We start from the raw sequence: 24408 nt of genomic DNA on the forward strand, positions 1-24408 counted from the left end.
AGTGATGGCAAAGTGCATCTGCCTTTGAATGCTTTGGGTTCTGCTAAACTCATTAATGCATCAGATAAAATAGTTCACATTCCAAGCAAAGCTGCCCTCTTCCTCTCCTTCACCCAGCACTCAGAAAAAAGAACACATTTGCATTTGTCCCTGTAAAAGGCACGTACACAGCAGCCTGTATATAGGTAGTGCTTTTGGTCCCTTTAAACATTGCATTTGCTCTAGTTTTCCTACAAAGAAAGACTTAGGGAGGACCATAGACCTGGTACATGATTCTCAGAAATACATGTGAAAAAGCACAATGGAATGTGGAAGATTTTTTTTTGAGATAGCGTGGAACAGTGGAAAAAAACAGAAGACCAGCCCTGTGACTTTGAGCAAGTTGCTATACCTCTCTGAGCCTCAGTTCCCTCCTCTGGAAAACAGAAATGTTACCATCCCCCACATGTGATGGGATGTGAAATAAATGCTTGTACATTTGTGAGCACTAAGCTCTGTGCCTGGCTCAAAGTAGATGATCAATAAATGTTAGTTCACTTCTTCCCTCCAGGTAGCACCATGCCACAAAGGAGATGTGTTTGAGAAAAAAAGCAGTTTGACATTTTGTAAGCGAGTCTTTGTCATTTTGGGAACAGACTGCTCCATGCAAGCAAGGAAAGGGGGGCTTTGCCAGCGTGGAAAATGTCTATGTGAGATGGAAGAACCTCCTTGTACCCTGGCCACTTAGTTAGCTGTGGTTACAAAAAATACTTGGTGTGTACTAAGTAATTGTAGGTTTTCCCCACTTACTTGGGACTAAATGTTCCTTCTTCTAAATTTTGTTTTCAGTACTGGCAGTTTCAGTAGGGGTTTCCCTCTTCCTGTCTTATTCATTATTTTAATCATTTATTCATTCATTTATTCACTCAAAAGCATTCTCTGAGCATACCAGCCTGCCAAGTCCTGAGCTTGGCACAGGAATACAAAGAAGAACAATAATGTCCTGCCAAGAGGTTCATTATAAAACACAGAAAAAGTACCCTTGGTCCCCTGACCAATATCCAGACAGAGCGGAGTGGGGACCCAGAGGACAGAGGTGTCGGTATCAGTCAGGTCCAGGCAGGGAACAGATATACATTCAAATTGGGTTCACTGGAGAAAAGTTGAATAAAGAGTCCATTGACAGGGGCGTAGGCAGGGTGAGGAAACCCAGAGGACCAGTAAGTGCCCTGGGGATACTGACAGTGTTTGCACCCCTGGGCTTGCAGGGTGCAGGCAGGGAGCAGTGCCCGACCTGAGACAGAGGCTGCATGAAGAGGGCAGCCCAGCAGGCGCCTAGTCAAGCATGCAGCGGGGAGCAGGGTTGGGGGCAGGGCACAGATGTGGTCCCCACAGGCCAGTCTCCCAGGGCTCAGGGCAGGTGGGAGGAGGAGGGGAAGAGGAGAGGAGGAGGGGTAGGTCTGTAGGGCAAATAGAAGCAGTAGGTTGGTTCCACCCAGGGTAATAGGTGTGAGGAGAGACTTCAGAGATAAGGTAAACTTTAAGAATCCTAACAGCTAATGCTAATTCAATGCTTTCTCTAAGCCAAGCACTGTTTTAAATCCCATACTTATAACAGCACTTTTAATCTTCTCAGCAACCCTATGACATAGGGGGAATTTTAACCCTATTTTGCAGATGAGAAAACTGAGGCACAGAAAGGTTAGGTAACTTGCGGAGGATCACACAGCTAAGTCAGTGAGGAAGCCAGCACATAAACCCTGGCAGTCTGGTTCTAGAGCACTTTGGGCTGCAACTTGAGAGCTGATAAGGGACCCCCAGGTTCACTCTGGTCTCTGGCTCCCAAGGCGAGGGGCCTGCGAGTAGCCCTTCCCTTGTCAGAGCTAGGGATGCTCTGGCAGAATGAGGACCTGGGAGGTAAAGGGCATTTGGAGGTGCTGTCTTCTCCAACGTCCTAGGTCCCCAGGGAAGCCTGGGTAGGCACAGTCACAATCATGTCTGCATCATCCCTGGGATTCTGCAGAGGCTTGCAGTGCCCTGCCCTGATAGGGCCAGCATGGCCCTTCAGTGTGGCCTGGTGTCTCTGCTTCCCATCTGGGTGGCTGACGGGGACCTGCCCTGTCCTTTCCCCTCTGGTCCAGTTTCCAGCCCGGGTGAAATGCATGTGCAGAGGCTTCGCTCACATGGCTCTTAATTCTAACAGTAGCAGCAGCCGTGTCTCCAGGGCTTACCATCGGCCAGGAAATGTGCCAAGCACTGCATGTATGCCCTCTCACTAATGCTCACAACACGCTTGCGCCCTACGGCTTATCTTCATCCCCATTTTGCATGTGGGGAAACCAAGTGAGTGACGTGCTGAAGGGCAGAGCTAGTGGAACCAGAAACAAACCCAGGTCTGAGCGTTTCCCAGAGCCCCTATTCCACCTGGTACCTTGTCAGCAAAGGCCCAAGCTCTGGCCCAGCAGTGTGGGGGCTGGTGTCCTCTTGGGGGGCTATATTCTGTCCCCGATCCCTTTTGGGGTACCTGGGGCAGCTGGCCCAGCCCTGAAGGAAGGAGATGAGTGAGGAGGTGATGGGATGTGGAAGTGTGCGTCAGGGAAGTCTTCACAGGCAAGATAGGAAGAGAAATCCATCTTTGGAAAAATAATTTTTATATCTTGAATGGAGGAAGATTTTACACCACAGATCTTACCTCTGTGGAGTTTGCTGCCATCTCCTGATTAGCAGATAGATAGATGGCATTTGGAGGTGCTGTATGTATACATAAACACACACACACACACACATATATATTGAGATCCTAAGAATCTCAAATTATTTTCATTAATCTTAAACCCACCGTGAACCCCCAGGCTCTGGAAGCATGTGGAGGGCTTCTCCCTGCCTGGGACCTCTACTCACCCTTCCGATGCCTGCTTAAGTCTTATCTCCACTGGAATGACCACTACCCCAGAAATTCCTCCTCTTGTCATTTAATCGCTTGCCCTGTGCTAGGTACTGGTCTAAATGCCAGCGATACAGCAGTAGACAAAACCGAGTCCCTCCCCTCAAGGAGCTTAAGCTCTGGCAGGGGAGCCAGACACTCAACAAGAGAGTAAACAGCGCTGGAAGGTGAGGAAGAAGCAGAGTAGGGGTAAGGTGTGTTGAGGGGAAGTTGTGGTTTGAAACTGGAAGGCTAGGGATGGCTCCCTGGGGAGGGGTGGCAGTTACCACATGAGTGTCTGGGAGGAAGTGTTCCAGACAGGGAACAGCATGGGCAAGGGCCCTGGAGCACACTCAAGAAATAGCAAGGAGGCCAGGACAGCCTCGCTGGGCGGAGGGTAGGAGATCAGCCCCAGAGCACTGGGCCAGATCCAGGAGGCTGGCCCCCTGTCAGCCCCGGAAGGGCTGCAGCTTGCACTCTGAGCGAGGTGGGAAGCCCCTGAGGGATGAATCCCACCCTCTCTGCTACTTCTCTTCTCATGGTCCATCTCAGTTAGAGAAGCAACCCCCCACACAGACCTTATCTCTCTCATCCATCTCCCCTCCGAGACACAGTCTGATTCATCTCAGTATTCCCCGGCCAGCAAAGCACTTAATAAAACATTTGTTGAACTGAACTTGAACCAAATGGCAGGTAGCAGCTTGCCGAAGCCTGGAAAACCTGGGCACCGAGGTCTCGTGAGTTGATGTGTATGGTGTTGGCTCCCTTGGAGTCCTGGGCTACCACCCCAGCAGGCACAGGCAGTGAAATTTTCTAGAAGCAGGTAATCTCAAGGAAAAAGGAACAGGGAACTTTGGGAGGAGGTGGAGAGGGGGGCGCCTGCTACTGCCTTGACGTCAGGAGTTTTTGCCACTAGGGCTGCAGGCTGGCTCCCCACACTACCCCCAGCCCCGCTGTCTAACCAAGGTGTGGTCTTGTCCTGCGCAGGCTTGCCTGTGGTCCTGTCGCAAGAGGTGGAATCTGTTCTTGTGGGCGCTGCTATTCTGGGTGCCTGTGCCTCGGGGGATTTCACTTCTGTACAGGTATGTGAGGACCGAGGGGCGGGCCAGGGCCCCTCCCCTGTCTGAGGCCGTCCCTCCTCTTGACAGCGACTCACATCTTGCAAAACACACACAGGATATAATTAAGAAATGATAGGTTCCAGCCAGGGGAAGCACAAACACTTCCAGCCTCAGACATATTTATTGCAGTTTCTTTTGACTTGGCCTCTGTTAACGTTGGTCATTCTGTTTTTCTGTTGGTTTTCTTTTTTCTACTTTAAACTAGCCCTTTAATTATTTCTTTTAAATTTTTCCCATTGACTATTTTTCTTTGTGCAAGTGAAACAGGTAAGGCTCAAAACTACAATTTTTAATGTATATTTCAGATATTTATTTGTCTGTGTCAACCCCACCACTTTCCAAATACCTTTAAGGCCTCCATCAATAAGAGACACAAATGAAAATGTTAGTAAAAAAGGAATTAAAAGGGAAATTAAGGAACAAAGATACAGGAAGAAGGAAACAATCTAGTGACTGTGATTAAACAAAATAATTTGGCTCTGAGCTTCCTGGCAGCCAAGACAAAAAAGAACACATGATAAGTTGTGTAATTCTCATTTTTAAAAAGGGGAAACATACTAGTTTCTGGCGAGAGACAAAGCTTTTCCTACCACCAAATTGCGAAAGACATTGCACACGTCGGGCTTTATGGAGAGGCTTTGAGTGCTCAAATAATACAAAAAATAAAGAAAGAAAGAATAGTATAGTATAGAAGTTAAGGGCATAGGCTCTGGTGTTAGACCACTTGGGCTCGACTCCTAGCTTGACTACCTACCAGTTCATGTGACCTAACCACCCTGCTCTGCGCCACCATTTCTTTATCTATGATAATGATCGACATGGGGTAGGCATGCCCATTTATTCCCTGCAACAGTTCTATTATTCCCATTTTATAGTTGAGGACCCTGAGGCATAAAAAAGTTAAATAACTTGGCCTACATTGAAACAGCTAGTAAATGCCAGAACCAAGAAATCTGGCTCCCAGGTCTCAACTGAGAACTCAAAGAGATGTTTGTTCAGCTGAGAATCAGAGAGCTTCAATGACTTGCCCAAGATCTCAAGGTTAGGACTAAATGCCAGATTTTCCACCAGCAGCTCAGTAATTAGAGCTCCATTTACTGTGACCGTTTTATGTGCCAGGCACTATGCTAGGAGGTTTTTGCATAAGCTTCCTAATACCTATAACAGCCCTTCATGGACCAGAGGGATCAGACAACAGAGACCCAGAAAGCTTACAAAACTTAAGGGTATACTGTTAGTAATGGACACATGCAAAAGTCTGATGCTCTTTGTACTGCATTTTGGAAAATATGGTACACTACACACTATCCAAGCCTCTGGAATCAACAGCTGTGAAATAGCTCTTCCAAGGAATTGAATCTACTCATGAAAACGTGTGGATTTTAACTGAGTCTTTAAATAAAGATGGTATAGTTGAATTCTCGACTTTTTCTGGATATTCTGGTTTTTCCTCGAAAACATCATGTGGAGATATTTATTTATTGTTGAAATGTCAATGAATTGTAAATTATTTTGATGTATCAGCCCCCGAAGATGTTCTCACAACTAGATGTCTTGTCCTTCCTGGGCCAAATTATAATATCTAAAATCAAACAGCAGGAATGCTTACTTACGGCCGGCCCTGTGATAGGTTACTTCGTGTTGTGGACTGAATGTGTCCCCCCCAAAGTTGACATGTTGAATCCCTGAGCCCCATTGTGATGGTATTTAGAGATGGGGCTTTGGGAATTAATTAGGGTTTCATGAGATCGTGAGGGCAGAGCCCTGATCCCATGGGTCATGATAGTCTTATGGGCCCTTCTGCAAAGAGCCACCCGAGAGCTCGCTCTCTTTCTCTGCCACATGAGGACAGCAAGCAGTTGGTTGTCTACAAGCCAAAAGGAGACCCTCACCAGAACCTGGCCATGCTGGCAGCCTAATCTTAGACTCTGAGCTTCCAGAACTGTGGTAAATTAATTTATCTTGTTTAAGCATCCAGTCTATGATTTTTTTTTTTTTTATGGCAGCCTGAGCTAAGACACCTCATTCAATCTTGACAGTCTTCCTGCTTAGGGGATAGGTGTTTGTTTCCTTGTGTTACATATGAGGAAACCAAGACTCAGAGAGGTTTTAAGTAGTTTGTCCAACACTACGCAGTTAATAAGGACAGAAGCAGAATTGAAATGAAGGTTTCTCTAGATCTGTATCCTGTCCTGATTATCATTCTTTTGCTAATTTGTTCATTTTTTTTCTGCTTTCTTTGAAAGTATTTTTTGGCTTCATAAATGTTCGAAGGTATGTTTTCTGAAAAGAAATGCCATCAGTCACAAAGCAGGAAACTAGCATTTCTAGCTCCAAGGGAATTCCACTCACCTCTTCCCCCAATCGGAAACCGAGCTTAATTCTACACTGACATCTTCCCTGCGTGAGATTTGCTCTTAATCTTCTGGAACAGAATTTAAGGTATGGTAAATCAGATATTGGAACTGATGACTTGAGTAGCAGCTGCAGGGCTCACAGCATCTTAAAGCAAGCTCGTGTCACCTATTCAGCACAAGGAAGTATGTGCCTGTCCTGCTGTCAGGAGACATGATCTATAAAGGGAGTGCCCAACTGAGAGAAGCCTGAGGACTCATCTATCATCACTTACCTGAAGGAATCCTTGTGGTCTTGAGCTCAGACAGTGTCACCTGTCCTCTCTGGGTGCTTATTCTGTATGTTTTGTTTCTTTTTAAAAAATGTTTAAATGAAAAGAATTGCACCTCTTGTGTGACTGTTAAGATGAAAAGCCTTTGAAAGCCCCAGTGACCTCCCAGATATACTCAACATCATTAGAACGATCCTCCTTTGGGACTGCTTGGAAATGTAAACGCATGTAGATTTGGCTTCAGAAGCCCCTCTCCAAAGAAGAGGAGTCAACCCTTGTGCCCCAGGCCTGGGGGCCACCTCAAGATTCTGGCAAGGTGAGGCAAAACAAACTTGCTTCCTCCCTGTGATTCCTATTCTTCAACCTGAACATCCACACAGTCTTTTCTTTGAGCTTCAAAGATCCTAGCTTAGTCTGCAGGGTGCCTTCCATTCCTTCCTTTAAGAAAGCCCAGCAGTTCCTGCCAGCAACTTAACTATTCAAGCAGGCCAGATGTTTTGTCTTCTCATAGATGACACATCTGGCAGTTCGATGGAGGATTTCACTTCTTATCTAGATGGGCCGACTTTGCTAGACCCAGCCAGAGTCAACTCCTTCAGATGGAGGAAAGGCTAGGAAGACTTCAGAGGACCCAGACTGCAGACCCAGGGAAGAGGTTTATATGCCTGGGAGACAGAGTTTCCCAATTTCTCTGGTCTGTGAACAGATAATTTCAGCCAGAGGTAGACCCCTATACACTTCCTTTGGTGATACTAGTAGATCAGAATGGATCCACTGCTGTGGATTTTACTTACGTTTAATAGCTATTGCAAACTTCTCTGTATTTCAATTCTGGGGGAATTTTATCAGGTGGAAGGAGAGATACAATGGTTGGAATTTTCTGGTGGGGTGTTAATGAGAGATGGTCAACTACAAAGTCCATTGCTATTGCAAATTTTGAAACATGCTGACAATTCCTAGCTTCCACCCCCTGTTCTTTTATCCATTTATATTCCCTTAGGTTCTCTTTCCCTCTCTTCCCCTGGCCTTTTCTGCTCTGTCATCCTCTAGACATGTAAAGTCTATTACTATTTCCTTTTCAAATTAGGATCTCACAAAGGGCACTGATACAGCCATGTGTCCATTCTAAAGAATAGAATGGCTAACAATATCTTAAAGAGTTGGACATCTTCAGAAAGGGTATTTTCCTTTTAGTAGTTTTGAAAAATTGTGTCTTCACTAGAGAGTATAAGCTTAAGGAAAAGTATTCTTGAGAGCAAGTCATGGTCATCTTTGTATCTGCGGCTTAATGAATAATATAGAATCGAAACACAGATATGTTGCTCTCATGGGCAAAGTTCAGCTACTGAGCAGGTGGGAGGGGACACAAGGAAGGCAGTCCACCTCCCTTCTTTTACTCATAGGCATGTGACATCCATGTAGTCTTGACCTCTGTTGACCCTTCCACCTGATCACTCCCCTGTCCCCGCATCAGTGTGGTACAAAATGATCCTGTATAATTCTGAATATCCTGGCAAGTAAATAATTATACTTATAAATTGGGAACATCCCGTAACACTTCTACAAGCTCCCAGGTCCTGGAAAACTAACAAACTGGAGAAAATAAGTTTATGAAACATCACCATGCTTGCATTTTCTAAGCACAGACAGTAGAAAGGTTCTAAGAAATACAAGGACAAAACAAGCAGCAGTTTCGAGTCGTTGTTAGAGAAAACCCAATCAAATGGCAAAGATGCAGAAATATGAAATGGCTTTCCACTTTCTGCTGCTTCGTGCCCCCTGCAGATGTCATTAGCTTTCTGTAATTTCTTATCATCAGGGGCGGTTTTCCCTAAGACTGTTTATACAAAACAAGCTTTAATTCCAGCAGTGCTATTTGTCTTGACTCCCCCGCCCCCAGCCAAAAGTGGAAGAAGCATCTGAAGCAAAATTCAGCAAAAAGAGACAGTGGCAAGAGATCAAAATGAATTCAGCAATTATTTTAAGGGGAGTACCAGGGTAAAGAAAGTAAGCCCTTGAAATCAACCAATTAATCAAAAGCCTTTCTTCCTCCCACTGTGTGAGCGTTGCCACCCCTGTACACCACTGACTCCATGCATTCCCACCATCAACTTTCCCTGTCACGTTCCAGACAGACTCCTGTGTCTCCAGACCAATACATGTAAGTGGCCAGTTGAGAGCTGTGATTACTCACCCCTTCTGTAATGTGTGCCCACAAGATAAACTATCCATGCAGACCGCAGTGGTCTACCCTTGAGGTCAGTCATTGCAAACATCCTTATTGCTTAGCTAAAGCCTCTCCTATTTTTTTTTTCCATAAAATTTACTTCATTTAGAGCCAGTTATGTTCATTACCTAGTACTCGCTTCCAAGCCTGTGATTTTTGTATATAATATGTCTCCCATTCTGTTTTATTTTGTGAGAGTCAACTTTCTGTGATTTTTAGTTTGATTTGGTTTCCTATCACCATAAATACCAGCTTTGCGATTTACGAAGTAAAGCTGGTAATCATGACTTTTATAACCAATAATTCATGAACATTGGAGGAAAAAGAAGAAAATTTAATTGAGATGAAAGAAAATATGAAACCACTGATCTTTTACCCTAAAATAACCTATTTTAGATTATTTAATTATGAACTATTTAAAATTCTGATTTGTGTTCTTTTAATCTTTTCATATATGTTTTTAAATCATTTTTATATTTTTTAAATTGTAAAAATATATCCATACAATGTATACTATTTTATAACCTTTTTCCCCACCCAAAAATATATAGTAAACCTCCTTATCATTTTTGTAGGCTGCATAATTTTCTACCCCCTAAAATATCACTTATTTCAGCAGTTCCCAAGTCTTACATATTTAGATTTTCTCCATTTTTTTCAAGAATACTGCAGCTAACAACTCTGTAGCTAAATGTGTGCACACATCCTAAATTATCTCCACAAAACAAATTATGGAGGTATCTACTTGTTGGGGCAAAAAGTTTGCCCAACTTTTAGGGTTTTGATATATAGTAATAATTTATACTCCCACCAGTAGTGTGTGAAATTTCAGGGTTTATATTTCTTACGTACACGAAATCTCTTGCCGAACATTTTAGTTCCACTTAGCTTTCATCTCCAGGCCTCTTATAATCCTATTCATTTCACATATGGTCCTGATATCATCAACTTTTTTTCATGGCCTTTTGCCCTTTTCTGCTTAAGCATGTGTTTCTGGAGATAGGAGATTCTGGTTTCTAATTAAATAGATTCAGATTACTGATTGAATTTTCTCAGTATCCTGCCCCATATGTCAGTGTCCCATAGAAAGGCAACAGAACACTTTGGAATGGTAATTAATAGTTGAAAGAAGAATTAAATAAGAATGTGATGTTGGCCCAAACATTCATTATACTTATTGCCACACCTGGTTAACAGTGCATTCTTATTTTTTTAAGAATTCCCCTCCTCCAGAAAAACAAAATTAAGCAAAAACAAGTCAGGTTCTTGTTAATTATAAATCTTCTGGTTCCAGTTTGCAGAATGGTACCATGGATATAACAGACAAAGTATTAGCTCAAAATTAGAATTCTTTTTTTAGGAAATTATTTCAATATAATATATGTAACATATGTCTCTCCTGTTCCTTATAGGGTGATCCAGGAACAGGGCCTGTTATTTTTCATGAATTATCATTCATAGAATCCTTAAAGCAACCCAGTGGGTATGAACAGTGCCCCTTGTGCAGATGAGGACTCTGAAGCACAGAGACATTGTATAACTTGCTTGATACAAAGTCCATGCTCTTTTTATTCCATCAAACCATATCCTAGTAAAAATATATGCATTGCCAAGGAAGTACCTAGATTCCAATATGGCAACCCAGTTGCTCTTCACAAGGTGGTATGGTTTATAAAAAATATCAGCATCACACATTTGTCATCACTGCTTGGTTAAGTATCAAGCATAGAAATAAAAATAAGAAAGGTGCCGTCTTAGTTTGGAAATATTCTAATTCAATTGCCCGGAGAGCACTTCATACCGTGCTCACCAGTATTATCTTGCTTTATTTATTTGTTTTTAATCATAATGCACCAGTTTACTTTTTGTAGATATAAAAAGGTAGATATAAAAAAACACTTTAATTAGAAATTTTAATTAAAGGACACTATTAACAAAAAGATTTAGGCTAACAAAACATTTTTCTCAACTATCTCTCTCCCCTCCCCCACAATTTTTATTCAGGAACTTAAGAATTGGTCTTTTATAAAAGCAAACAATGGCCAAACATCTGCTGAGTTCTTAGAAATTTAGGATTACAGAATTATATTTCTAAAATAAGGTTTACCCAACTCTTTGACTTTTTTCAAGACAGCATTTCATACTGGTACAAATCTTTAAAAAATAATATGTAAGAGCATCTCCTAGGAAGAAATGCTTATAAGTAATCAATCCCTCACTCTAATTATTATTTATGCCTTTTTATTGTAAATTTTCTTATTGGAATAAACTGGAAATAGGTTGTTGTTTTTTTTTTTTTTCTGTACACCAGGATAAGTCATAAATAGCAATGAAATCCATGCTGTATAAGCTTAATATTCAACACAGTAAATTAAGCTATGGAATCAAATAAGAGATCAGAAAGATAAGCCTTTTAGTTACATCAGGAATATTCTGTAATTGGGAAAATAGCCCTGACAAATGACTATGCACATGCACACCATGTACTACTAGAGAAAGCTTGATGTAGAATGTGGAAAGTACAGAGTCTATGAAAGAGTTTTGGTTGTAGCATTTAGGCAAATAATCAAGAAGTATGCAGAAGAAAAAAGAAAAAGAAATCATTATTACATTGCCTAATGGAGGTATTTGATTCTTTGCAGTGAACCATAAGAAGCTACCCTGGATTCAGAAACATGAGTAGCATGTCCTTAATTGTATGCATTTCATAGACATTTGAACATTTTATACTATGTTAAAGGTTATATATAAGGAAATTTCCTATACAATTATCATAATAATTTTACAAATAAGGGCTAGAGAGATTAAGTGACTTACCAGAGCCACTGGCTGAAAAGTGATGGAGCCGGACGTGCTAGCGTAGGATTCCCAAACCAAGCACTGTTCAACCTGCCCACAAATGAAAATGGACTCTTAAAAACTAGTATCAGAAATAGACAAGAATTTAGATGTATATTAAAATGTCCCTGTGTTAGTCAATGTCTTCACAGGTAAACAGAGGGCACCCTCAAATTAGGATAATTTTTTAGGGTTTAAAATAGGGACTATTTACAAAATTGTGGGCAGGACATAAAGAAATCACAAGGGAGAGTGTGGTACCCTGGGGTTTGTAACGGCGTGGCCTGCAGAGGTGAGGGGACAGCACAGTTACTGGAAGCTTAGAACAGAGGCCTGCGTGAGGACTGCCCGGGCAGCTAGCTTGCCAGTAGCCCTGGAAGAAAAGGACTATGTTATTAACCCTGTTCTCCCCCCTCGGTCTAATCTCCTGCCAGCCTCCCCGTTGGCTGGACTCAAAGTCAGAGAGCAAGGGAGCTCGTTGTTGTATTCTGTAAAAGGCAATGTCTCTAAGCTCAGAGAAGGGTGGGGAGGCATCTTCAGGAGCACATGGATATGTCCAACATAGTCATCCAGGCTGGGCTACTCAAAGCAGTCCACAGACCCGAGGCCAGTCCCTAAGTGGTTTGTTCAGATTTGCAATGAAATAAGGGACTTGCACTAGAATGTAAATCAATTGTGTCACCGAGTGTACTGTTTAGTTCAGCTGCAAGATGTTCTCAGTGAAGGAATCAGTGTGTCGGCTCACTTTCTGGGGCCAGCTCCTATGTCATTATGGATAGGCCCCTTGAGTGGCGCTGAACTAGATTCCTAGCTCTGTAGAGAATGATAAACATGTTGGAGTCCCTTTCTTTGCTTTCATTTTCCTACCTTATCTTCTGCTAAGGAGAAGAAAACTAGTATTTTTCTGTACCTATTTTGAGCTGAGCACTGTGCTAAGTTACCTTAGATGTCATTTAATTCTTGCAAGTTATTCATTCACCTCCTCTTTACAGACAAGAAGCAGGCTCAGAAAGTTTAAGTAGTGTGTACATGGTCCAACAATGAGCAAGCGGCAGAGCTAGCAGTCCAATCCAGATCTGACCCACAGGCCATGCTCTTCACTGTATCTAGGCTGCCCCAGGACTGTGCTTAAAATTATCTGACATTAACACTGGGAAACAAGGCAGGTAGTAGGGGGATTGCCATATTTGGAGACCCAGGACTGTGTTCTGTGTATGTATGCTGTTCATGATTCCTGGGCACAGACGCACCCAACTCCCAAAAAGTCAGATAGCACCATTTACGGGCACCATGTTACTCCACATCACAAGGCCTTTCCCATCCCAGCCTGCCAGGTCCGAGGTGAAGTCAGTTTGTTTCTAAGTGGCTCTTGTCTGTTTCCATCTCTTTTTAAACCTGGGAGGTCGGGAAGATGATGAGGAGAAGGAATTAATGAGAGGGATGCATTTCCTTAGAAATGTTATTAATTGGCTGGGCAAAACAAGAGAGGGAAATAAAATAGCTGCTCCTTACTAAGTAAAGGCATCTTCTTCCCTTATCTCATTAAAAATTAAAAGCACTCTTGGTTTAAGTAGGGACAAATTAGTAATTAAGTGCTATATAATCAACTTGTGTAAACATAATATTGAAGGGAAGGCCAAATTAATCACTCTGCTGGCTTGTTTTTGCCCCCATTAATGCACCTTTTACTCCGGTCCTTCCTGTGATGCCAGGATGCATTTTCTGATCTCCTCTGCTGCTGGAGATAGGGTGGGCTGAGATAGCTGGGCTGACAGAAGACAGTGGACTAGACCTGGGAAAGGCGTGTGTGGGGGCCTGGATTCAAATAGGTGATGAGGATGGCTGTTTCCTTCTGTAAGCCAAGGTTCATCAAAACAAGCTCACATGTGACAGGGTCAGGCCTAGATGGCAGCAGGACAAAGAAGAATTAGACACTATCTCAGTGCCCAAGGAATTCCCAGCCTACTTGGGGGAAGGTAGACACAGATAGAAACAGTTATGAAAAAGTCAAGACCAAAGCGTAATGGCAAAGATGCCACTTGCCTTGGGTGAGTTACTAAATTTCTTTTTGCCTCAGAGCCCTCATCTGAAAAAGATAACAGCATAGATAAATTATCTCATAACTCCTGTTGCAAGGAGTAAACATGTTAGCACATATAAAGCAAAGTAGTTTTATTTCATGTTGGCTATTTCTTGTTTAAATTATAATTACTATAATGGGATAAGGGAGCATTCAAGAAGGGGTGTCTTCCACTGCCTTGAGGGACAGGAGGGGCCCCCAGAGGAGGCAACATTTGAACTGGGCCTTGGAGGATTAGCTGAGATGAGGCTGGAACTCAGGGGGCCATGGGCCCCCCGGCCTGTGCTCTTTGTCTTGCAGTGGAATGCCTCCTCTGAAAGCAGAGGAGGGGACATGGGGCTCAACTCTGGACAAATCTCTCTCCATTTCAGTTCAACATAGCAAATATTAATAATGACTGCTGGAGCCTCAGTCACGTGGTATTGTGGCAACTGCGTGCCAGGTCGGGGAGGAGGCGGGGGTTGTGGAGAGAGGAAGTGAGCTGAGTCCATCTTGGGCAGGGTAAGAGGAAATCAAATGGGGCAGCTGAGAGAAAGTAACCCTCTAAGTCACTTTTCTACACCCCCCCCCCCCAGGGTGATGGCATCTCCTTGGCTTGCTAGTTGTGTGAACAAACCTGACTAGGCAAGTGACTTAACTTCTCTGAGCTCAGTTCCATATTAACTAACCCCACTGAATTGTTGCAAAGATTCCGTGAATGCAAACACAATGCCTGTCACACAGAAAAGTGCCATTATTATTCCCTGTGTTAATGTAATCTTCACAACAGCCCTATAAGGTAGGCGATATCATCGTGCCACTTTATAAAGTAGGGAATTGAGGCACCAAGACATTGAAAAGCTTCCGTAAGGTCACTTAGATGGTTAGAGGCGGAATGTGGGTTTAAACTCGGGTAGTCTGGCTCCAGACCCACCCTCTGGGTACCTGCCACAGCCCAGTGCTTTGGAAGGCACCTAGAGCTAGGTTTGCATGTTGTGTGCTAGATTAGGGCAGATGCCCCTCGGCAGTGTCCACACTCCTCACTTACTAGTGAGGAAGTTCTTCCTCCGATTTGAGAGGATCGTGGGGCAGAACCTACAGCTGTGGTGACCCTTTAACAGGTGGGGCAGGTGGGGCAGGCCCGGGTGACTCACCAGAGAGCATCACATTACCCTTGGGCATGGTAGGATGCAGCTGCTCACACTGATCTCAGCAGTTTTGCTTAAGGAACAGAACAATTTATTAATTTATCATTCATACTCTGCTTCCATAAAGGATTTAAGAAAGCTTATAACAAATGACTAAGGCTACCAGAATGAAACTCCCAAGTCAGAAACTATGTAGAAAAGGGAAAACACACCAACCCCTTATATTGGAGGGGTGTCCTCAAACTCAGATGCCTTCAGGTAGGAATCAAGCCTTATAAATATGGGAAGATACCAACAAAGGACAAGATGATTTGATTCTGTACCAGGTTGGAGAAAAGTACTAGAAAAGTATTATTACTAGTACCAAAAGTACTGCCTAAGGATGTTGAAACTCAGATTATTTTCACTCGTGTTTGGTGAGTGCCAAACCAAACATCTATGGGACAGATCTGGCCTGTGGGTCTCTGACCTGCACTAAGATTACTGTGACTGGACTCCAGGCAGCCAGGACAAAACTGGGAAATACGTCAAGTCACATGCTGTTCATGGACTCAAGGAAATATACCAGTTCTTTTAAAAACGACCACATATTTTGATTGTACCAAATTATAAAATTGTTATTTCTTTAAGAAAAGTGAACTTAGAAATCCTTCCATGGATTTATAGAAGATGCAGAAGAATTTATTAAATACAACCTTGTTGAGAGCCGAGAGCATGACATTGAAACCTGATTTCAAGTCTAGGATGGCCTGGGTTTATACCTTTCTGGAGATGTCACTTGACTCAGGGATAGAACAGAGAATACCTGGTTTGGTAGATACACAGCACATCTCTTCACCTGTCTTCCCTGAATATTCCTTTCCTCAGCCAACTTTGTAAACAAAGCTGAGTCACTGACCTAGGAGTGTCTTAGAGGACCTCAGTACTAAGGCTTTTTACCAGCCTGGCACAAGAGACATGCTAAAACGAAGCACCCATCAATCGAGAAGGATGACAGATGTTGAAACATATCAGATATCCGTAAACAGCAAGCCCACAGAGGCCATGGAACTTGGCATCCTCTTAGTAAAAAATACCCTGTTGCCTTAAGAGAGAATGCCGTGGACTTTTTAAAACCACTTTAAGTGATGCATTTTTTTTTTTTTTCCATTTGGACAATTGCTACCCTGTGAAATATTTTCACTGAAAGATGGCCTGCTATATATTTTTTTTAAATATCTACTTTTTAAAGGGCAAACTTAATGTTCACAGAGTGTTCTAGGCTGTCAGCCCTGGAAATATAGGTCTTCAAAATATCGTCCCAGCAATTACGAGGAGTTCCACGTTCGGCTTATCTCGTACCCTCTCTTTTACTATTAGCAGTGTGATTCATATTGTATGTAATAAATAGGGCCGTATTTCAAATTCTGTAATTGTGCATTAGGTCAATCCCTTCACCTCTCTAAGCCTGTTTGCTCATTTGTGAAAATAAGACTATTAAGAGTGTGTGCCTCATACAATTATTGTGAAGATTAAATGAGATAATATGTATAAAGTATTTAACACAGTTACCGATGTGAATAAACACTCAATGAGAGGTATACAAATTATAGTAATATTATGATGATAATGAGAGGTATACAAAATTATAGCAATATTTATGATGGAAACTATCATTGTTAGCTGATTATAAATCACATGCTGTATTAGTGCTTTACATATGTTACTGAATGATGGCATGGCTGGTCCTTTGCCTGTTTGCTCTCAGAGAGCACACACCTCTGCCCCTGCTCTGCTGTGTGCTCCATTTCCAAGGCTCCCTTGCACCTGGCCTCTGGGTAGGTTTGGCCAGTGGGAGATACTGGTGGGAGAACGACGTGCAGGAAGAAGAGAAGTCATGTCATGCCTCTCTTTCACTATAGCAGCAGCTGCATCTTCTCTGTGATTCCAGCTCCCAGCCACTCTCAGGTCCCAGTTCTGGCCACTCAGCCCTTCTTTGGTTTCAGTTCCAGCCTGACATCCACAGCTCTTGGCCATGGTCACATCACTGCCTCACGTTGTCTCTCGATTCCTAAGAGGGGTAGCAGCTGTCTGTGTTTGCTGATCTCTGGTGGCTTCAAGATCACCTGTTTGGTCTCTAGGTTTCTTCTGTCACTGATGAAACCAGTTTCTTATATTAAATTCTTTCTGTTGAAAGACTTAGAGGAGTTTCAATTACCCTGGCTGGACTCTGACTGATACAGTTGCTTTTAAATATTAAAAGAGAAGTCAGAACTCACAGTGAATTCATTTCCCCACGTCTCTCCCTATTGGAATGAGGTAGGCCCACTGGAGAAGGGGCAGCTGGTTATCACAGACAGCAGTTCACTTTGACTAAGTAAAGCTCAAAAGACAAGAAATTGGCCTAAGCATCTTTGGTGGATACTGCCTTTGTACCCAACCTTGAGTTTGGCATTGAGGCTAGGAGCCTCGAGTAGCTTACCACCTCTCTGAGAAGACAAGACTTGATTATAAGTCACAGCCAAGCACAGTACAAGGCAGTATTTAGTGAGCAGGAATAGGAACTCCTCTTTCTTAAGCCAGAGCTCTGGACCATTCACTATTGTAGGTGAGTCACTATGGCAGGTATATGATTATTCTCATTCCCCAAATGAGGAAATGGAGGTTCAGAGAGGGCAAGTGATTTGCCCAGGGTCACACCGCTGTTAAGTCATAGTGTTAGGAATTTAACTTAAGTTTATATGTCTTAGAGCCTGTGTTTATTAGAAACCTATATCTGTTCCTCAATGTTGTGTAGGCTTTTTCCTATTTCAAAGGAGATAGTAAGAAAGCTGCATACATAATTCATATTGCTCTGGTCTTATAGAAATGTCCTTACAGAAATAATATTCAACCTCATTCACCTAAGTCTCAGAACAGGCTTCTGTGGAAAGTGTTTTCATTTTTTACAAAAGAGGAAATAGTCTCAGAAAATTAAAAGAATTTACTCCAGGTTCACACTGTTTACATTCAAGCCGAAATTTGAATGCAGGTTTTTCTGTCCCCAAGCACATGTTCTTTCTACTGGTGACATCCAAGAACTGGAATATGTAGTTTAGGGCCAAGTGTTTTTAGAAATTACAAGAAACAGAGAGAGAAAAGCAAGGCCAGGTTTCCCACCTTTGAGGACCTGACAGTTGGGTTAAAGAAATAAAAACAAAGCCACCTGAAACCAGAGAGTGCCATTGCATAACCTCCTGGATGGAAATGACTGCCAGCAGGAAGGAGAAGCATGGCTTTGTGTAAGAAGTGGGGCTTGGAATGGGCTGGACTAGAAATGTTAACTTAGGACAGGCAGAGAAGCAGCAGGATGGGAACTTTTTAGATAGAGGTGCTGGTGACAGCAAAGGAACAGATGCGGACAGAAAGGAGATGAATGTAACTCCTGGGAAGGGTTGCAGTTCAGGAGTAGCAAAAGTGAAAGTTGGATATATAGGACCACAATTATTGCAGGTTGGGGGCATTAACTACAAACAGATCAATTAGGAATTTGATAGCAGTCTTGGGAGCATCATTGCTCACCATCCCCTCATGCTTTGACTGTCTGTTGTTAAAAAAATGCTATATAGGCTGATAATCTCATTTTTAAGGAGATCAGCATTAAGTACTTCTTAGATTATAATACTGCTGCTTTCTGCTTAAGAAAAATAGCCCATAAATTAATTCAGACTGTGAGTAATAACAAAAGTTTATTACTTATCTCTAACAGTTTTGAAGAGTCCCTGAAATAGAAGGGGAACGCTCTCTGAATGCCCCTAGAATGCTATCCTATTTCACTAGAGCACATTTGTGTACAGGGTGTTGTGAAATAACATGCTTGAGAATTTCAGGATGGAAAAGGCACCTTCTGAGACAATGTCACTGAGAGATGGAAAACAAGGAACCCACCTTGCACCAGATCAAAATGTAGCCCTCTCCCCTCTCTGTCTCCCTCCTTGTCAGCTGATACCTTGGCCTGGAGGAGCCTGTGTGTTGGATGGGTTGATGGGAGTGGAATTCCGACCAAGTTGGACGTGTCAGTTTCACCTGTCAGCATCTCTGATGAAGAGGGATCTTGACAGACCAGACTGGTTTGGATAATTGGATTGCAGCAGTTGTCTTCATCTCAGTAAGCTGACTCGCCACTACAGACACGGGAGGAGAAATTTATAGACAGTCCTAAAATGGAGATTCAACCAAGTGCTTCTGTGACTAGGAAACAGCAGGCTTTAGGGAGTCCAGCATACTATAGTGTGGTGGGGGGCTGGGGCTCCTATCTTCAAGGGGCTGCCAGAAACGACAGAGGAGATTCATTTAGTATGCACCAGCCACTGTTTAAGCACTTTTTGATTATTAACTCACTTAATCCTCACAACAATCCCATGAGGTCCTGGTAGTTGTACTTGGCAGACAAGGAGGCTGAATCACAAAAAAAGGTGTTTTCCCAAGGTCACGTAGCTCGTAAAGGATGAAGCTCAGATGTTCTGACTCTATGGTCTGTTTGCTGTACAATACTGAAATCCATCTCTGTACAGTCTCTTTGGGAAGCCTGTCTTAGCAAGGCCTGTCTCCCCACTGCTCATCCGTGCTCATGAACCTGTGCTCATCTCTTGCATTGGCATCCTTAGATGTTCCAGTCTTTGCTTACCTCACTCGAATGTGAGCTTCCAGGTAAGGGTCCAAGTCTTACTCATTCTTAGCCAGTAGTAAGTACTGAGTACGTATGTGTTGTACTAGACTGGAGTTGAAATTTTGGAGCTGGCTAAGAAGGCAATCACCTGTGGCTAGTTACACAGAAAGCCGGACACTTAAAGCAACCGTGCTGCTGTAGAAAGACTTGGATTTAAAGTCCTCAGCAGATAAAATCTGATCTGTGTCTCTAGAAACAACTTTCCCTGTTCACAATGGCATTGGCTTTAAACTACTCCTTAGGATTCTCACTTGCTCTGATTTTTCAAAGATAAGTTCCTCAATCTTTAGAATTTGTTTAGTTACTGAATAACTCAGTGTATGACCTGGAGCAAGAGATCCATCCCTGTGGGCCTTGATTTCCTCATCTTTAAACTGAAAGGATCAGGTTCTGGTTTTTAAAAAATGTACATCAGTGGAAACTTTGGGAGGCCGATATATAAAACAGACCGAAGGTGAACTGTGTCTCTGGCTTACCCATCACCCCCTCTCTTTCCCCACTTCAAGGCAGCCTCGGAATGTCTCTGCTGAACATGAGCACTGGACTAGATTGTTTCAAATGAAATAAGCCAAAATGTATTAAAATAATACATAATGATTCTTAATGCAGTAATAAAATAACTTCAAAATAGCCTCATCTACCTGGAGAAAGGTAGGTTGGAGGGCCCATTCCAGGGGATCTCTATGCCTGCATGACTGTCAGACGCTGTGTGTTCCTGGCGGGGCAGGGTGTCAGCTTGGCCTGCTAATGTACAGTGGGTTGGGGAAGCTAAAGCCTCCGGGCCTCATTCTCCTTGGCTGGAAACAGACTGCGTGTCATGGCACTGGTGAATTAGAAATTCTATCCAGCGGCTCTTGGAGATTGATTTTCCATCTGGGGATCTGACCTCTTGTTTCTCTAGCAGAGGGGATCAGACTGTTCTGGGAGGAGTCAATGAGCTGGGCCCCAGAAAGGCCTTCCTTTTCTTTTTCTTTTTCTTTTTCTTTTTTTTTTTTAACTGTATGTTTCAAAGGAAATTTCTGATTACTTTGGGGGGCTTAACACCACCCATCTGAATCCTTGGTTCTTAGAGCTTTGAGAAATCCATACCACCCCCACATCAGTCCTTTGTGCTAGATTACCAATGATTTAATTTCACGTATGTCATTGCATTTGTAAAAAACCCTTTTGGATTCAGGAAAGAATGCCCCTTTTCCTTTATTTTTGTCATTTTCACAGACCTCTTATGTAAATGCCCCAAGAGTAAGAGTCTTGCTTAAGTTATTTCTGTATCTCCAGTGCTTAGCACAGAACCTGCCATAGAGTAGCTGCTTGATAAATATTTGTTCATTCATTCAATAAATGCCCCCTAGGTACAATAATAGGCAAAATAACCATGTTCCCAATCCTTACCACATCTACAGTTGAATGAAATAGACAGTTCAAAAAAAATAAGTACACATAAATATATATCATATATTAGATTAAGTGCTATAAAGGAAAAGAATAGGTTCAATGGAAGAACAAATTATTAATAGAATGACTGATGAATGAATGAAAGTAAATGACCCCAACTCCCAACCCTAAATCTCTTTCTCATCACATCTCTTTGTAAATAATAATCATTGCTATTAAGTATCACAACTGCTACCATTTCTTAAGTATCCACTACATTCGAAGCTCTATGCTAACATCTTCATATTTATCATATCAAATTCTCAAAACGACCCTGGTGGTGAAGCCTCCTTATCACTTAGTCCAGACGAAAAAATAAGGCCCAGGGAAGATAATTACATAATTTGTTCACAACCGGAGAGCTAATAAGTGTCAAAGATGAAACTGAACCAAAGTTGGTCTGACGGAGCCTCTGCTGAGCAAAAGGAAAAGAAATTCTCATGAACTCCAAAGATTATCACCAGAGGTTCAATATGATATGACGCGGTGTTTGGGAAACACCACATCATATCATGTGACAACAGGTTCGCTATGTTAGGTGAGAGGACAAAAAAGAGAGAAAAGAAACTTTGCTAGAGAGAAGGAAGGAAAAGGAGGAAGATAGTGTTCTTGAACTGACCATCTTGTCAGCCTAGCAGTAATAAGCCATCACCATGGCAACAGGAAGTCTAATTAATGGCAGATGTTGAGTCACTTTAAAAGCCACACCAACTGAATGCCAAGCTGATGCTGTAAACCTCTCTCCTCTGCCACAGCGAGGCTAATCATGCTATGGTCATGTTGGAGAGACCCATCTTTTGAGGGTGGAACAAACTCTGGACGTAGCGTCAGAAGACTTGAGTCTGAGGCCCACACCGGCCCTGTCTGAGCTCTGCTGCCCTGAGCAAGTCAGTTCATCAATAGTAGGAGGTAGTTATTAATTTTATGATCATCATTATTATTAATATTACTAGCAATAGTAGCTTTCTGAGATTCAATTGGGTATCTATAAAATAGGTAATATTTGTGTAAGCATTGTCAGAGGCTTTAAATAGAATGAAGGATGTGGAAGTACTTAGTAAACTATAAAGTAACTCACCAAAATAAAATATTATCAACACCAAGAGACAGCTTGATGTGGTAGAAAGAGCTTGCGTTGGAATCAGACAGACGTGACTATTTGCTGACAGCTTCATCTGAACAAGTCACTTAAATGCGCAGGGCCCCAGCTTCCTAACTTTGAAATTTCTCAGTATAAATCTGTAAAATTCTCTACCCATCTTCCGAAACTTGAGTCTGACTTAACCTCTCTGCACTTCAGTTTCCCCGTGTAAAGTGGAAGTGGCGCCGTCTCCTCCCTCATGAGGTTGTGGTGAGGATTAAATAAGTGAATACAGGAAGAGCATTTAGAACAGCGCCTGGTGCAGGCAGTGTACTGAAATATCAATGGCGGTAGAGAAGGAGGAGAAGAAGGAGAGGAAGGAAGAGGAGGAGGAGGAAGAGCAATTAAAATGATAGATGTATGTGGAACTGTGAAAGCTCCATATGATACAACTGAGAGCCTTCACCGTCATTGTCAAAATACTTTTGGGCAGTTCCTGGACTGGTCAGCTCATTCACATGTCCATCAGTTTTCTCAAAGGTCCCATTGTCTCTGCTGCCTTTTTGTCAAGCCCAGTATGCATGCCTCCCCCGATCCCTGGCTGTGCAGTTTGAAGTAGGAAAGGAGAACTAGGACAAAAAATTGATATTAATAGAAACCATGAGAAAAATTAGCTCAGAGACCAAGTTCTCTACAGACCAGGATTTCCCAAAGAGTATTCTTTAATATATTAAAAGGTATTCCTGAAGAGAATTAGTTTGGAAAATGCTATGTTCAAGTTAACTAGGTGTTTTGTTTTGTTTTGTTTTGTTTTGTTTTAAGAGATCTTCCTATGTTGCCCAGACTGGACCCAAACTCCTGGGCTCAAGTGATCCTCCTGCCTCAGCCTCCTAGTGGCTAATGCTGCAGGCTCATGCCACCACACCTGACTCTGACTCTGACTCTGACTCTAACTAGGTATCTTTATAGCAAGACTTCTGTTAAGACTTTAATTTATAAACATGCATTATGAATCTCCCAGGTTGGGGAGACACATAAAATACAGTGTTCTTGACCAAAAAAATTGGTTAAATTTACTGGACCAATGAATTAGTTTTTCATGGAGCATCTTACTTTACTAAAGGTTCAAGGACCAAAACTGGGAACTGCTGCTATAAACCCATAGCCAAGGCCATGAAGCATTGAGAGAAATACCACATAAAAGGTTTGAAAACTCCTTCTAATCCTCCCATCAATTCATGTGTCCATTTAATAACTGAAAAGAGCACCCATGCAGTACTTGGCAGTGACTGTGTGCTAGATGTTGGAGAAACAATGACACGCAAAACTGGTATATTCCCTACCCTGTCAGAACTCTCATGAGCCTACTGGGGAGAAGGAGAAGTTGCCCAGCAATTTCAATGCAACGACAAGTGAAAAGATGGAGAGGATATGTACTGTGGTAGCAGGGACAGGAGCTTCTTGCCCAACCTGGTGGGTTAAGGGAAGTTTCCTAGGGGAAGTAACTTCTAAGCTGAGACCCAAAGGAGAAGTTACAGCTATTGGACACACAGCCCATGTGTTGCCATGTTGCATCTGATAGCAACCTTCCTAGGTAGATGCAATGAGAGTAGTAAAAGTTATTAATTGGTCATTACCACCTAATGAGCTCCTACTACAGGTCAGGCACTGTGCTAGGCATTTTACAAATTTCTTGCATTTAATTTTCACAACAATGAGTGATACCCTCAGTTTACAGATGAGAAATTGAGGCCCTGGGAAGTTAAGTGGCTTTCCTAAAGCTGCACGTGTAGTTAGTGCTAGACCAAGACTTCAATTCAGGTCTGCCTGAGTCCAATGCCCATTAACACCGTGGTCTACCGGTGCCGGGCATGGACAGTGGCTTGTCCATGGCAGAGTTTTCACTAGACTGAGAAATGTGGAAAAGTAAGCAGAATGTCATGAATTCTTCCTTTAGCTAATTTTTTCTTCTTAAGAGATTTACCCTGAGAAGTCCCCTTCCTAATTATTTGATGTAGAAAGTCCTGTGGATTTTTTTTTTTTTTTAAATATAACTTGTCAGAAAATATTTCAAGTTCTTTCTTGGCAAAATAAAAACTTTCTATGTCAGTCTCCAAAGTCATTTTGGAACTGTTACCATCTATGAAATCTAAAATCTTGGAAATGGACTGTGTATGCAACTTTATAGAACATATCCATTCTGAAGATGAAAGGAGTATGAACCAGTGCGTTGCTTTGAGGTCTGCTGGCTCAAAATTAGATGAATTGCTAAATTCCATGGGCTC

At 42.5% G+C, this 24408-nt stretch overlaps 1 protein-coding gene across 10 annotated transcripts in view; it reads left to right on the forward strand.

Annotated features, from left to right (window-relative positions):
• The window catches only part of FGGY (FGGY carbohydrate kinase domain containing), a 387509-nt gene that overhangs the window by 304048 nt on the left and 59053 nt on the right, over window positions 1-24408 (forward strand). For 7 of the 10 annotated variants that reach the window (XR_011234566.1, XM_069480070.1, XM_069480063.1 and 4 more), the window contains one exon: window positions 3890-3984. The exons of the other annotated variants lie outside the window; for them this stretch is intronic. Coding sequence is in view for 6 of the 7 variants with exons in the window: in XM_069480070.1 (XP_069336171.1) it covers window positions 3890-3984 (95 nt within the window). In the remaining variant the exon portion in view is untranslated. The remainder of the gene's footprint in view (window positions 1-3889; window positions 3985-24408) is intronic. 10 annotated transcript variants of the gene reach the window in all.

Source organism: Eulemur rufifrons, chromosome 8, assembly GCF_041146395.1.
Source record: "Eulemur rufifrons isolate Redbay chromosome 8, OSU_ERuf_1, whole genome shotgun sequence".
NCBI classification, from domain to species: domain Eukaryota; kingdom Metazoa; phylum Chordata; class Mammalia; order Primates; family Lemuridae; genus Eulemur; species Eulemur rufifrons.